General features: G+C 36.5%; 1 protein-coding gene across 1 annotated transcript in view; it reads left to right on the forward strand.

Moving 5' to 3' along the window:
- ADAMTS6 (ADAM metallopeptidase with thrombospondin type 1 motif 6) overlaps positions 1-12,527 on the forward strand; it is a 295,911-nt gene that overhangs the window by 14,153 nt on the left and 269,231 nt on the right. Inside the window, exons 4-5 of the mRNA XM_036117447.2 lie at positions 4,303-4,471; positions 12,130-12,341. Coding sequence (XP_035973340.2) covers positions 4,303-4,471; positions 12,130-12,341 — 381 coding nt within the window. The remainder of the gene's footprint in view (positions 1-4,302; positions 4,472-12,129; positions 12,342-12,527) is intronic.

Here is a 12,527-nt window from a genome sequence, read left to right on the forward strand (position 1 = left end):
ATAAAGTGAATGATAAGGTATTTGATGGAGAGCAGGTCAAGGTATTGAGAGAGCAGGGGTTCAAGGAACCATATATGCCAGTAGTCCTTAACCTGGGGTCCATGAATGGAATTTGGGGGGTTTGTGAACTGAAACGGGGATAAATGACATCTTTATCTTTACTAATTCTTAACTGAAATTTAACATTTCCTTCAATTATGAATATAGATAACAAACCAATAAAGCAATAGCTGACCCCAATAGAAATTATAGATATTTTCATGTCATGTTACAGTTTTGCAGGTTCTTCAAAATACTATTTATGTTAATCACCATTGTGAAACTGTGATAGTTTTTAGATCCACTGCAGATCTTTTTATTTAAAGTATTAGAAAAAGCCATATGTGTTCTTATATTACATTTTTAAAAATACTTTGATAATGGTATTTCACTACAATGGTTTTCTTTATAATCCTATATATTTTTTCTGTACTTAAAATATTATCCTGAGAAGTAGTCCCTAGGCTTCTTCCCCACTAGATTTCTAAAGGGATCCAGGGCACACACACATAAATTTTAAGAACCTGTGACTTAAGATAGTGAAATCAACAATTATTTCAGGAGTGGTATTGCAGAAAGTGACAGTGATCCAGAAGCTAAAATCTTGAAAGAATGAGGAAAGTGCCTGTGGGTCATTAGGTAGCTACGGTAGCAGAGGGAACCTGGTGATGGCATGAGATTAGAAGCTGGCAGGGCCTTTTGTGTTTTGTTTTTGTTTTAGAGGAGGAAGAGAGTGAGAATTGTTTAGAAACGGCAGTAAATCACAAGGACACTTACCCTACCTCCTGGTCCAATAGGAGGCATATAGGAGAGGAAGCAGAGGATCCACCATCCCAGAGGACTGCAGGGAAGAAAGAGTGTCATTTAGAGAGACCCAGGTGTTTGAGCAAGATGAAGTGAACGTTCACAAATGAAGCTGAGCATGAGTTTGAGAAGGCACAATGGAAGTGTTTTAAATGGTGAAAGGGGAGAGGTATGAGATGGGGTCAGAAAACATGATGCACATAACCAGAGGAGGGATAGAATCCAGGGGATAGGTCTTGGGCTTCTTGTGGGGACTGGCATGTCAGGGAAAGGGGGCATGATGATTTTCATCCTGATGGCCTGAGGCAGACCGTGTAGAGGTGAGTGGGGATGGTGAAGGACGTGAGAGAGAGCAGGGCTCTTGCTAGGCATGTGCAGATTTCAGGTCCTTCATCATCTAGCGTCCAGCACCTTTCTAATTTCATAATCACTTTCCCCTTTCTTCCCTCGAGCTCCAGTAGCTCCTTGCTGTTCCTCAAATACTGTATGCGTGCTCATACCTCATTGCCTTTGTTGTTATTCCCACTGTCTAATCTGCTCTTTCACAAGATATCTGTTTTACCTGCTCCTTCACTTTGTTCAGGTTTCTGTACAAATGTCACTTTATTAGAGAGGATGTCCCTGACCATCCTAAACAGTTTATGTAATTCTCTCATTTCTGATTGCTCTCTGTCCTCTTACCTTGCTTTTTTTTTTTTTCTTAACACTTAACACTACCTGATTGATCATTTATCTAATGAATGAATCCCTTTTATCTAGGTCCTCCCACCAGAATGTAAGCTCCATCATAGAGCCAGAAGTTTGTTTTGTTCACTACTGTATCTCCACCACCTAGAATAGTACTTGCCATGTGACAGGCACTCAGAACATCCTTAGTGAAAGAATAAGTAAAGTCAGAAACAAACCTCAGAGGATAAGGGAATTATAATATAGTGCCTAATAATCTAAGCTCCAAAGTCAATTGAAGAGTTGGTTACTTAACTTTGCTTAGTCTGTGTTTCTCATCTTCAAAGTGGAGCTGATAGTACTACTTACTTCACAGAGCTATTAAGAATAAATGAGATAATGTGTATAAACATCCTACAGAGTACCTAACACTTAAAATCTCTGGATTTTTTTCTCAAGTCTTTCCATACTTGAAATTAGAGATTTTGTTTACTTACCACACTACTGACTCTATTTTCCCCCAGCAACCTGAACTTCTTGTCTGGGACCTTTCAACATCCTTCTGCCCACAGGTTAGCCAGGTATGACTTTAGTGCTCTACCCTTTCTGGGCAGTACTCTCGACCCCACTTCTTACAGTTCTCTCTTACCAAAACTTCTTATACATGCTCTCTTTTCTGTAGGACCATGCTCAGTTTGCTATCACATTGTTCATCTTCCTGGTAGAGAAATTCATGCTCAGGTATTAGAGTGTGTTAATGGCATATTATGTTATTCCTGTCAGTATTTGCATTTAATTTAGGGACTCATATCCTTAAAGTAAAGCAAACAATGGTGAAAATAATGTGAAGTGACTAAGGCCTGCTTTTTTGTTTTTTGCATTCTTTAGATCATTTCGTGTAGGTGCCTGCTAACTTCATCTATAAGTTAGAGCAACTCTAATTATGTATTATCTTTCTTTCCAAACATGTGGTACTTACCATGAATTTCCCCAGACAGAAGTGTAGAGATTTAGATTAAAAGGGACCTTAGAGGGCGCCTGGGTGGCTCAGACGGTTAAGCGTCTGCCTTCGGCTCAGGTCATGATCCCAGGGTCCTGGGATCGAGTCCCGCATCGGGCTCCCTGCTCCTTGGGAGCCTGCTTCTCCCTCTGCCTCTCTCTCTCTGTCTCTCATGAATAAATAAAGAAAAAATCTTTAAAAAAAAAAAAAAAAAGGGACCTTAGAGATTATCTGGACCAGAGATTTTCAGCTTTTTTCTTTTTAAAGCAGCAAGACCCTTTTCTCAAATGAAATGTTATATGGAAACGTACTATATAGATTAATAAAAGCACAGCTGATTGCTAAGCCCAGGAATCTAAGCCCTATAGGTCTCCCTTTGTTGTCTGGGGCAATCCCCTGAGGGCACTTCCCTGGAACCCTTAGGGCTCCCCAGAGGGCTGTTTTAAAACCACTAATTTACACCAACCCTTTCATTTTTCCAGCTGAGGAAATACACCAAGAGAGTTTGTGTTTCACCCAGTGTTACAGGATAAATTAGTTGGATTAAGAGCAGTCCTCACGTGTGCCATACTTAAGAAAACACTAATAGACCAGTATGGAAGTTCTTATTTCTAATACAGATAACTTTTACTATCTCATTTCTTTTAATCAACCAACTTTTATTTGGTCTTCATATTACATATGAGACACTTTCTATGGTTATCACTGATACAAAGATTTAGAGACATAACCTTTTGCCTTAAAAAAGCAAATAGTATAGTTGGGAAGATAAAATATGCAGTTGAAAAGTTATACCAAATGTAAATATAGCTTCCAGACTTGAGATGTAGCAGAGAAGTGTGACATTAATTAAAAATAAATTAACATAACATAATAAAATTAAAAAAAAAAATGATACCAATAATAAGCTCTGTCGGAGCTCCGAGGAGGGTGAAGCTACTCCATTTGGGCTAGGGAAAGGTTTAAAAAGGAACTATGGTTGAGCTGAGTAACACTTGGCTATGTAAATAGGTGTAAGGAATATATCATATGAATAAGAGCAGAGCTTTGTGTGAAATACAACTCCTTCATTTATCTCTATATAATGTTGGGGAAGTTCTTAACCTCTGAGTCTGTTACTGCATCTGCAAAATGGAGATATATAGGATATATATCAATTAAGGACATATTAATTGGTGTGACATAAACTTTAAAATGTCCATTGTTTATCACAATAGAAATTTATTTCTCCTTCATATCCGTGTCTATGCTGGACAGCTTTCCATGAAGTCAGTCAGGGACCCAGATTGCTTCTCTTTCAGCTTCTGCCTCCCCGAGATAGTTTTTCAGAGAGAATAGAGAATTTTCCTTGGGAAGGTTTTCAGGGGATGAGCTTGAAAGTGGCATATAGTATTCTGCTCATTTTCTATTGACCAAAACTTAATTACAGAGCTGTCCCTAAATACAGAGGATGTAGTTAAGCTGTGTGCACAATTTGAAAAGGAAAAAGGTCTTAGTGAACACATGGAGGTCTCTGCTACCTCACAGAGTTTTGGGGAAGATTGGAGGAAATAATGTATGTGACATGCTTAATACAAGGCATGCATGGCATGTAGAAGATTTTAAACATCCTTTTTAAGGTATAGGTAAATTTATATAATGTTTTGCTGGGTATAGATAATCCACTAAATTTCTATTAACATGTGTTTTCACTTCTTTTTGGAGAGGTATCAACTTATTTTTGACTCATGGTAATGATAATTGATATTTAAAATGATTCTTCTTGCTAAATTCTTTGTTTCTTCTTCTTTTAGCATGGCGTTATTGCTACAGAAGATGAGGAATATTTTATTGAACCATTAAAGAATACCACAGAGGATTCCAAACATTTTAGTTATGAAAATGGCCATCCTCATGTTATTTACAAAAAGTCAACCCTCCAGCAACGGCATCTGTATGATCACTCTCATTGTGGGGTTTCAGGTGAGTGTGTGGCTTTTACAAAGTGTATTGTATTGTATTGCCACTGTCTTTCTTCTGACACCTATGGATGATAGAATGATAATGAATTTCCATGAATTAACATGAATTTTCCTAAACAGAATCATAGAGATTTAGATTCAAAGGGACCTTAGAGATTATCTGGATCAGAGATTTTCAGCTTTTTTCTTTTTAAAGCAGCAAGACCCTTTTCTCAAATGAAATGTTATATGGAAATGTGCTATATAGATTAATAAAAGCACAGCTGATTGCTAAGCCCAGGAATCTAAGCCCTATGGGTCTCCCTTTGTTGTCTGGGGCATTCCCCTGAGGGGCAATCCCCAGAGTTCTTTTAAAAGATGTCACCTATCCAAATGCCATATGACTTCACTCATATTTGGAATTTAAGAAACAAAATAAGGAAAAAATGGAAAAAAAAAAGACACAAACAAAAATCAGACTCTTAAATACAGGGAACAAACTGGTGGTTGCCAGAGGGGAGGTGGGGGTGGGGGTGGGTAAAATAGATAAAGGGGATTAAGAGCACACTTGTCTTGATGAATGCTGAGTAATATATAGAATTTTTGAATCCTTATGTTCTATACCTGAAACTAATATAACTATATGTTAATTATACTTCAATAAAAAAAGAAAAGAGGAAAAAAAAAACTACCTTCCTTTTCAGTGGGAAAAAAAAAGATGTCACTTATCAATAGTTGGAAGCTCTTTGAGAAGTCCTTAAAATATAAGTCTGTGTAAAATTATTCTTTCTTAGAAGGAGAACAAAACCCCACCCTATTTTATCCAGGTAATAGTTATAATTTTCAAGCACAAGTGTTCCATAGTATAATTTTCATTCACACGTGTTGCCTAGTACTCTGTGCTGTTTGGTTAGCCTGATGTTTTTATGCTAATGGTGAGATGTTAGACACTTGTATAAGATTTGAAGAGTCTTAAGGTAATATTCAAAGGCAGTGTTAGGGTACTATAGAAATACATAGCAGGGACAGCAAATCTAGACATTAGTGGTCCAAGAAGGCTTCATGGAAGAAGTGACTTCTAAGCTGAGGCCTGAGGGAGAAAGAGAAGGTAGCTGTGGAGAAGTAGAGGGAACAGTGGGTGGAGTGTTCCATATAGAAGAAACAGCATTTACAAAAGTCCTGAATCAAAAAGTAGAATGTCACATTTCAGTCATTGCCAGTTCATAGAACGGGTTATTAGAATGTGGGCTGGAGGGATGGGGTGAATTTCCTACGGGTGAGGCGTGGACCTGAGAGATGAAACTGAAGTGACAAGGAAGGCCAAGACATAAAGGGCTTGTAAACCATAGTAAAGAGTTTGTTTATCCTAAGTGTGCTAGAAACCCATTGAAAGGTTTTAAGCAGGAATCACATGATCAGATTTGGGTGTTAGAAGTATTACCCTGGCAGTCCTGTGGAGACTGACTGAGAGAAGAACAAGACTAGAGGTGAAGGGTTAGGAGGCTGTTTCGTCTAAAGATTAGAAAACGTACAGAATAGAGGATATAGCTTGGCATAGTGGAAAGAATATGGGCTTTGGTGTAGCTTTGGACAAATGAACCAACCTCTTTAAATACTTCTTTGAACACACATTAGTTGCTCAAATTGTAGCTATCATTATTACTGAGATGACTGTTTCTAGTATTTAAAGAGCTATTATATTAAAAAAAAAAAACGATTGGGGCACCTGGCTGGCTTAGTTGATGGAGCATGCAACTCTTGATCTTGGGATTGTGGGTTTGAGCCCCACATTTGATGTAGAGTTTATTTAAAAATAAAATCTTTAGGGACGCCTGGGTGGCTAAGTTGTTAAGCATCTGCCTTTGGCTCAGGTCATGATCCTGGGGTCCCGGGATCAAGCCCCGCATCGGGCTCCCTGCTCAGCGGGAAGCCTGCTTCTCCCACTCCCACTCCCCCTGCTTGTGTTCCCTCTCTTGCTGTCTCTCTCTCTGTCAAATAAATAAATAAAATCTTTAAAAAAATTAAAAAAAAAATCTTTAAAGGTGTGCCTGGGTGGCTTAGTCGGTTAAGTGTCTGACTCTTGATTTTGGCTTAGGACGTGGTCTCAGGGTTATGATATCAAGTCCCAAGATGGGCTCACGCGCTCAGTGGGGAGTCTGCTTAGGATTCTCTCTCTCCCTCTGCCCCTCCCCTGCCTCTCTCTCTAAAAAAAATTAATAATAATAAATAAATAAAAATAAAATCTTTAAAAAAAATTAAAGATTCGATTTGTTCTGTGTAGTTCTCGTAGGTTGAACCAGGGGCAGGGTATTTCAGTATTTCAGCAGGTTTCAGCTTAATACAAAGAAAAGTTCACCAGCAAGTAATTTTAGAAAAAAAATGGGATGAGTTCAACAGGTAGATTTATAAAAAATAGGATGGGTTATCTTATGAATTAGTGAATGCATCACTGTTTTGTTTATATCCATATGCTTCTTGGGCTACTTTTCTTCTGCTTCAAGTTTAAGTGTTCTTTGGAGTTCATTCTTCAAGTGACTGTTCTCATTCTACATACTCTCTTCTTGAGTAATCTCTGGGACGTCCTTGTTGATGAAGAGTAATTGGTACTAGAAAAAGGCCACTTCAAGTGAAGCTGCTTAAGGCATGAAATAAAATTTCATAGGAAACAATGAAAAATATTTTGATGGGTCTTTGCATTGAGTAATGAAACTAAACATTATGGAAATAGTTTAATTTATCTTGTATTTAACAAATTTAGGCTATAAGTACAACTTTTTTTTTTTAAAGGTTTTATTTATTTATTTGACAGAGAGAGAGACACAGCGAGAGAAGGAACACAAGCAGGGGGAGTGGGAGTGAGAGAAGCAGGCTTCCCGCGGAGCAGGTAGCCTTATGCGGGGCTCGATCCCAGGACCCCGGGATCATGACCTGAGCCGAAGGCAGATACTTAACCACTGAGCCACCCAGGCGCCCCTATAAGTACAACTTTATATAAATTCTTGAAAAACTAGGATTCAAATATTTAGTTGTTTATTGCAATATAATTTTCCCATCATTTTTTCCATAACATGACATCCTTCACTTCATGATCGTAAAGATCACTTTTTGCAAAAATATTTAAAGATTTCATTGTATTCTGAAAGATAACTCTTAACCTTAGATATTCAAATTATCCTCTTTTGAAGTGCCTATCTTATTATTCACTGGTCTTACTGAGGCAGATCCTTCTTTTCCAAAGGTTGAGGCATGAATCAAATAGATCAGCAAATCTACTCTTATTGCCAACATAAAATTCTGCCCTTGTTGGGGAAGATTTTCTTCTTTTACAGTCTCTCGCCCTGGATTACTGTGCTATTTGCAAAAAATAAAGCAGGTGAATGAGATATTCTTGAATGGCTGAAAAATCTTGAGTGAATTACTATGACTATTTCCTCACTTTTAACCTATTCACTAGTCATTTCTGTTACCTTTAACACCAGTCCATTTAGTTCAGACCCTTGTTATCTCTTGCCTGCACCACTGTAATGACTTTCTAACTGGGGTCTTCCTGTCTTCAGCTTTGTTTTTGTCTTTAGTGGGCTGTCTCCTACATCTGGGTGTATTATATTTCCTTCTTTCCTTCCTCCCTTTCTCTTTTTCTCTCTTTCTTTCAAGATTTTATTTATTCATTTGAGAGAGAGACAGAGAGAGTACAAGCAGTGGGAGAGGCAGAGGGAGAGGGAGAAACAGGCTCACCACTGAGCAGGGAGCCCGACGCGGGACTCAATCCCAGGACTCTGGGATCATGACCTGAGCCGAAGGCAGACGCTTAACCAGCTGAGCCACCCAGGTGCCCTATATTATATACTTTCAGACGTTTCACTGGCTTCCCAAGAGTGGAAAATCAGTAGTAGTTCCCTAAGTTCTATAGGAATATCACTAAAAAAAAGTATTTTATGTTTAATAAGTTTGGGAAATGTCTGGTTAAGAACTACTGATCTTAATTATGATACTATTTTGACAGCATAATTCAAGTGACATGTGCATTTATAGGTGTTAATTGCCAGTTAACCTGTTATTGGGAACTCAATTTTATATCAAAATATAAGATAGAAAAACCCTTTTGAGAGTGGGCATATTTATCTCATATTCAGATATAAATTTTCCCATTCTAATTAGATTATGTTATCAATTTCAAAATAAATAATAAAAAATACCTGTTTTTTGTAGAAAATTTAGAAAATATGGGTAAAAAGAAAAAAAGGAAATGAAAGTTGCTCTTTACCACTATCCAGGGATAACTGAATGCTCTTGTCCATTGCTGTAGATATTATCATGTCTCTATACATGTATTGTTTACTTATGTATTTATTAAATAAATATTTATTTAGCACGTATGTGTCAGGCTATTCTAGGTGTTGGGATGCAGCAATAAATAAAACAAGAAAAGTCTCTGCTCCCATGAAGCTTATATTCTAATGAAGAGAGTTAATTAAAAAAAGCAGTCAAGCCAACAAGTAAATACATGGCCATCTATCAAGAAGTAATAAGTGCTACTAGTGAAAAATAAAGCAGGTCAATGCAATAATTTTGAATGACTGTATATATTAAAAATATTTTGAGACTGGGGCGCCTGGGTGGCTCAGTCGTTAAGCGTCTGCCTTCAGCTCAGGTCATGATCCCAGGGTCCTGGGATCGAGCCCTGCATCGGGCTCCCTGCTCCGCGGGAAGCCTGCTTTCCCTCTCTCACTCCCTCTGCTTGTGTTCCCTCTCTCGCTGTGTCTCTCTCTGTCAAATAAATAAATAAAATCTTAAAAAAAAATTTTTTTTGAGACTGATCAAAAATTTAAGGTCTTATTTCAGATGATAAAGAGATCTATGTATTTGGTTTTGGGGAAAAGTTCTTTATTGTATATGTTTATGGAAGAATGTTTTCTTTGACATTCTAAACTCTATCCAAAATTAAATTGAGCATATGTAGTAAGTATCATTTGAATAACTACTAATCTTTGTTTTGAAACAAGTCAGTTGTGTATTCTATTTTAGACTAAACAGTATATTAGTTACAGATCATTAAGCTTAACATTAAGCTGTCAATTGACAATTACAGAATGTCGATATTGTTTCGTAATGATGCAATCATGCTGGATTAATTTAATTTTAAAAGTGAAACCAGATATCTTGATTACACTTATTCATTGTGTGTGTATTTTATATATATATATATATATATATCTCAGACTACAAATTCTTTGCGTGTAAGACTCTTTCCATTTATGAATGTCCATCAAAGACATTATATATACATTTATCTGATGGAGTGATAACCAAGCAAACCAACAATTTAAAAAGCTAAAAGTCTGAAATTTATGAAAATGATGATAACAGTAGCTACTTTATATTGAGTGCTATCTAATGAGAAACACCATTGCTGTGTTTATTTTGCCCAATCAAGTCTAATTCTTTTCACAAATACTTTAAATAAATATAAGGAGAAATTGAATGGATCAGAGGAGTGAAAATGATCAAAATAATGGAAATCAAATCCGATATTTAGACATTTAGGCTGTCCATCCAAAGGAACGGAAAACTAGGCATGATTTGAATACATGGGTGGTTTTATGATCTTGACAGACTGAGCAAAAAAAAAAAATTAGAATTATGTTAATGCAGAAAGGATTTTGACCATTTCATAACAATATTACCATAAACTCAGTGGCTTAAGCAATATACTTTTATTATCTCACAGTTTCTGTGGAACAGCAGTTGTACATGAATGAGCTAATTGACTTAGCCTCAGTCAGGACTGGGTTCTCATCTGGAGTCTTGACTGACGAAGAATCTACCTTCGTATTCCCATGGTTGTTGGCAACATTCAGTTCTTTGCTATTAAAAGACTGAAAGCTTTAGTTTGGGGCTGGTTGTCTGCCAGACGCCGTCTTAGCTCCTTGCCATGTACAGTTCACCAAACTGGTTGCTTACTTCCTTAAAGCCAGCAAGAGACAGACTCTAGTAAGAAAGATGCTACAATATTATGTAAGATAATTATGTACTCATATATATGTAATCGTGTATATCCCTTTATCTTTGCTGTATTCTCTTGGTTAGAAGCAAGATACAGGTCCCACCCACACTAAAGGGGAAGAGATCACACGAAGTGTAAACATCGGGAGGTCATGGGGGGCCACCTTAAGAGTCTGTCTGGAATAGGGGAATACTTACTGGCTGTCTAGAAGTTATACTATTGGGAAATAAGAAGTAGTATGTCTCTGCCTCTCTTGGCCTTTAGGAATAAAAATACTCAATTTATATGAGCTTCAAAAATATTTTACTGGTATCTGTCATAGTCATTTCTATCTCTTATTTCTTAAAATTTATAACTTTTACCAAAGTAATTTTTAAAGGGTAAACACTAAAGAAATTAGAAAAATAATAGAGAATACTGCCAGTTTCTGTCAATTATATTATAAAAATTAATCTGATTCTTCCTCACTAAATTTTTAATAAGTAGATGTTAGAAAGATCATACAGATATGAAAGTAAGGTATGCAGAGGAATTATACTTACTCAAGTTTATTAAATAAAGATGAATATAAATGAGATAAGTGTTTACAAATGCCATAGTACTAAAAGGTTTTCTCTGTACTGAAGGACCAACTGTTAGAAAACAAAGGATTAAACTGCAATCCAGAGTAAAATGTGGTTTAAAGGAATTCCTGCTGTAATCATAATCTTTCAACTCTCATTGTAGCACCATTTACCTCTAGGTTTTAGAAGAGTAATACTTTGGGTACTCTGTTAGTATAAATAGTTGTATATCACAAAACTAAATGAAAAACTTAATTCACAGCCTTTTAGAATTGAGATTTCTAGAGCAGTAGAATTGCTCTAATTGAGATAGTTTAATAAAGGATCTTACTTTAAAATAAATGCTCAGAGGCATTTTAGGAATAGGATTTTGGGGGTACCTGGCTGGCTCAGTTGTTATAGCATGTGACTCTTGCTATAACAAGAGGTGATGAGTTCAAGCCCCATGATGGGCATAGAGCTTACTTAAAAAAAAAGTAACAGATTTTTGCAATATTGATGTTCTTCATCAGAACTGTCTTAGGGTGTATAGAAAGTTAATGCTCTCATTTTTAAAAAAGCTTTATGAAGTACATGTTCTATATTTAAAAATATTATGACATAATTGGTCATTGGAGTAATATGAAATGATTATTTAAAAAATATTTTGGGCACCTGGGTGGCTCAGTCGGTTAAGCGTCTGCCTTCGGCTCAGGTCATGATCCCAGGGTCCTGGGATTGAGTCCCACATCGGGCTCCCTCCTCGGGGGGACGCCTGCTTCTCCCTCTCCCTCTCCCGCTGCTTGTGTTCCTGCTCTTGCTATCTCTGTCTCTGTCAAATAAATAAAATCTTTAAAAAAAATATATATATTTTTATTAAATAATTCATTAGGCTTATTTTTTGTTACGAGTAGCTGAATGTTATTAATGTTTAATTTGTTTCAGATAAAATGACTATTTTGAATACTTTAAAGAGTTTAATTTTCTTACTACTACATTTCCTTATCCCCTCTCTTCACTGAAAAATCTTAATACTTTAGACAGTTTATGAGGAGCATGTCTATATGAAAGATTTAAAAGTAAGTAAGCTTAATTGGTGAACTTATCTGAACTAGTTAATTATTTTTATTGTAGACCTCATAAGAAGTGGCAAACCTTGGTGGCTGAATGACACATCTCCTTTTCCTTCTTCACTACCAATTAATGGCACGCATATCCGCCACAGACAGAAGAGATCAGTAAGCATTGAGCGGTTTGTGGAGACCCTGGTAGTGGCAGACAAAATGATGGTGGGCTACCATGGCCGCAAAGACATTGAACATTACATTTTGAGTGTGATGAATATTGTAAGTTTGATGCCTCTCTATAATATTTTAACTTAATAATTTGTGGTTTTGACTAAGGTCATGGATTTTTAATGTGAATTAATGATTTTAAGAATTTACTCATCTAAAATGAGAAAGAATTAATATATTAATGTTTCAGTTCCATAGGAAATAAATTTAAAGGTGACCTTATTGTTCATTTTAGGT

This window comes from Halichoerus grypus, chromosome 2 (assembly GCF_964656455.1).
Source record: "Halichoerus grypus chromosome 2, mHalGry1.hap1.1, whole genome shotgun sequence".
Classification (NCBI taxonomy): domain Eukaryota; kingdom Metazoa; phylum Chordata; class Mammalia; order Carnivora; family Phocidae; genus Halichoerus; species Halichoerus grypus.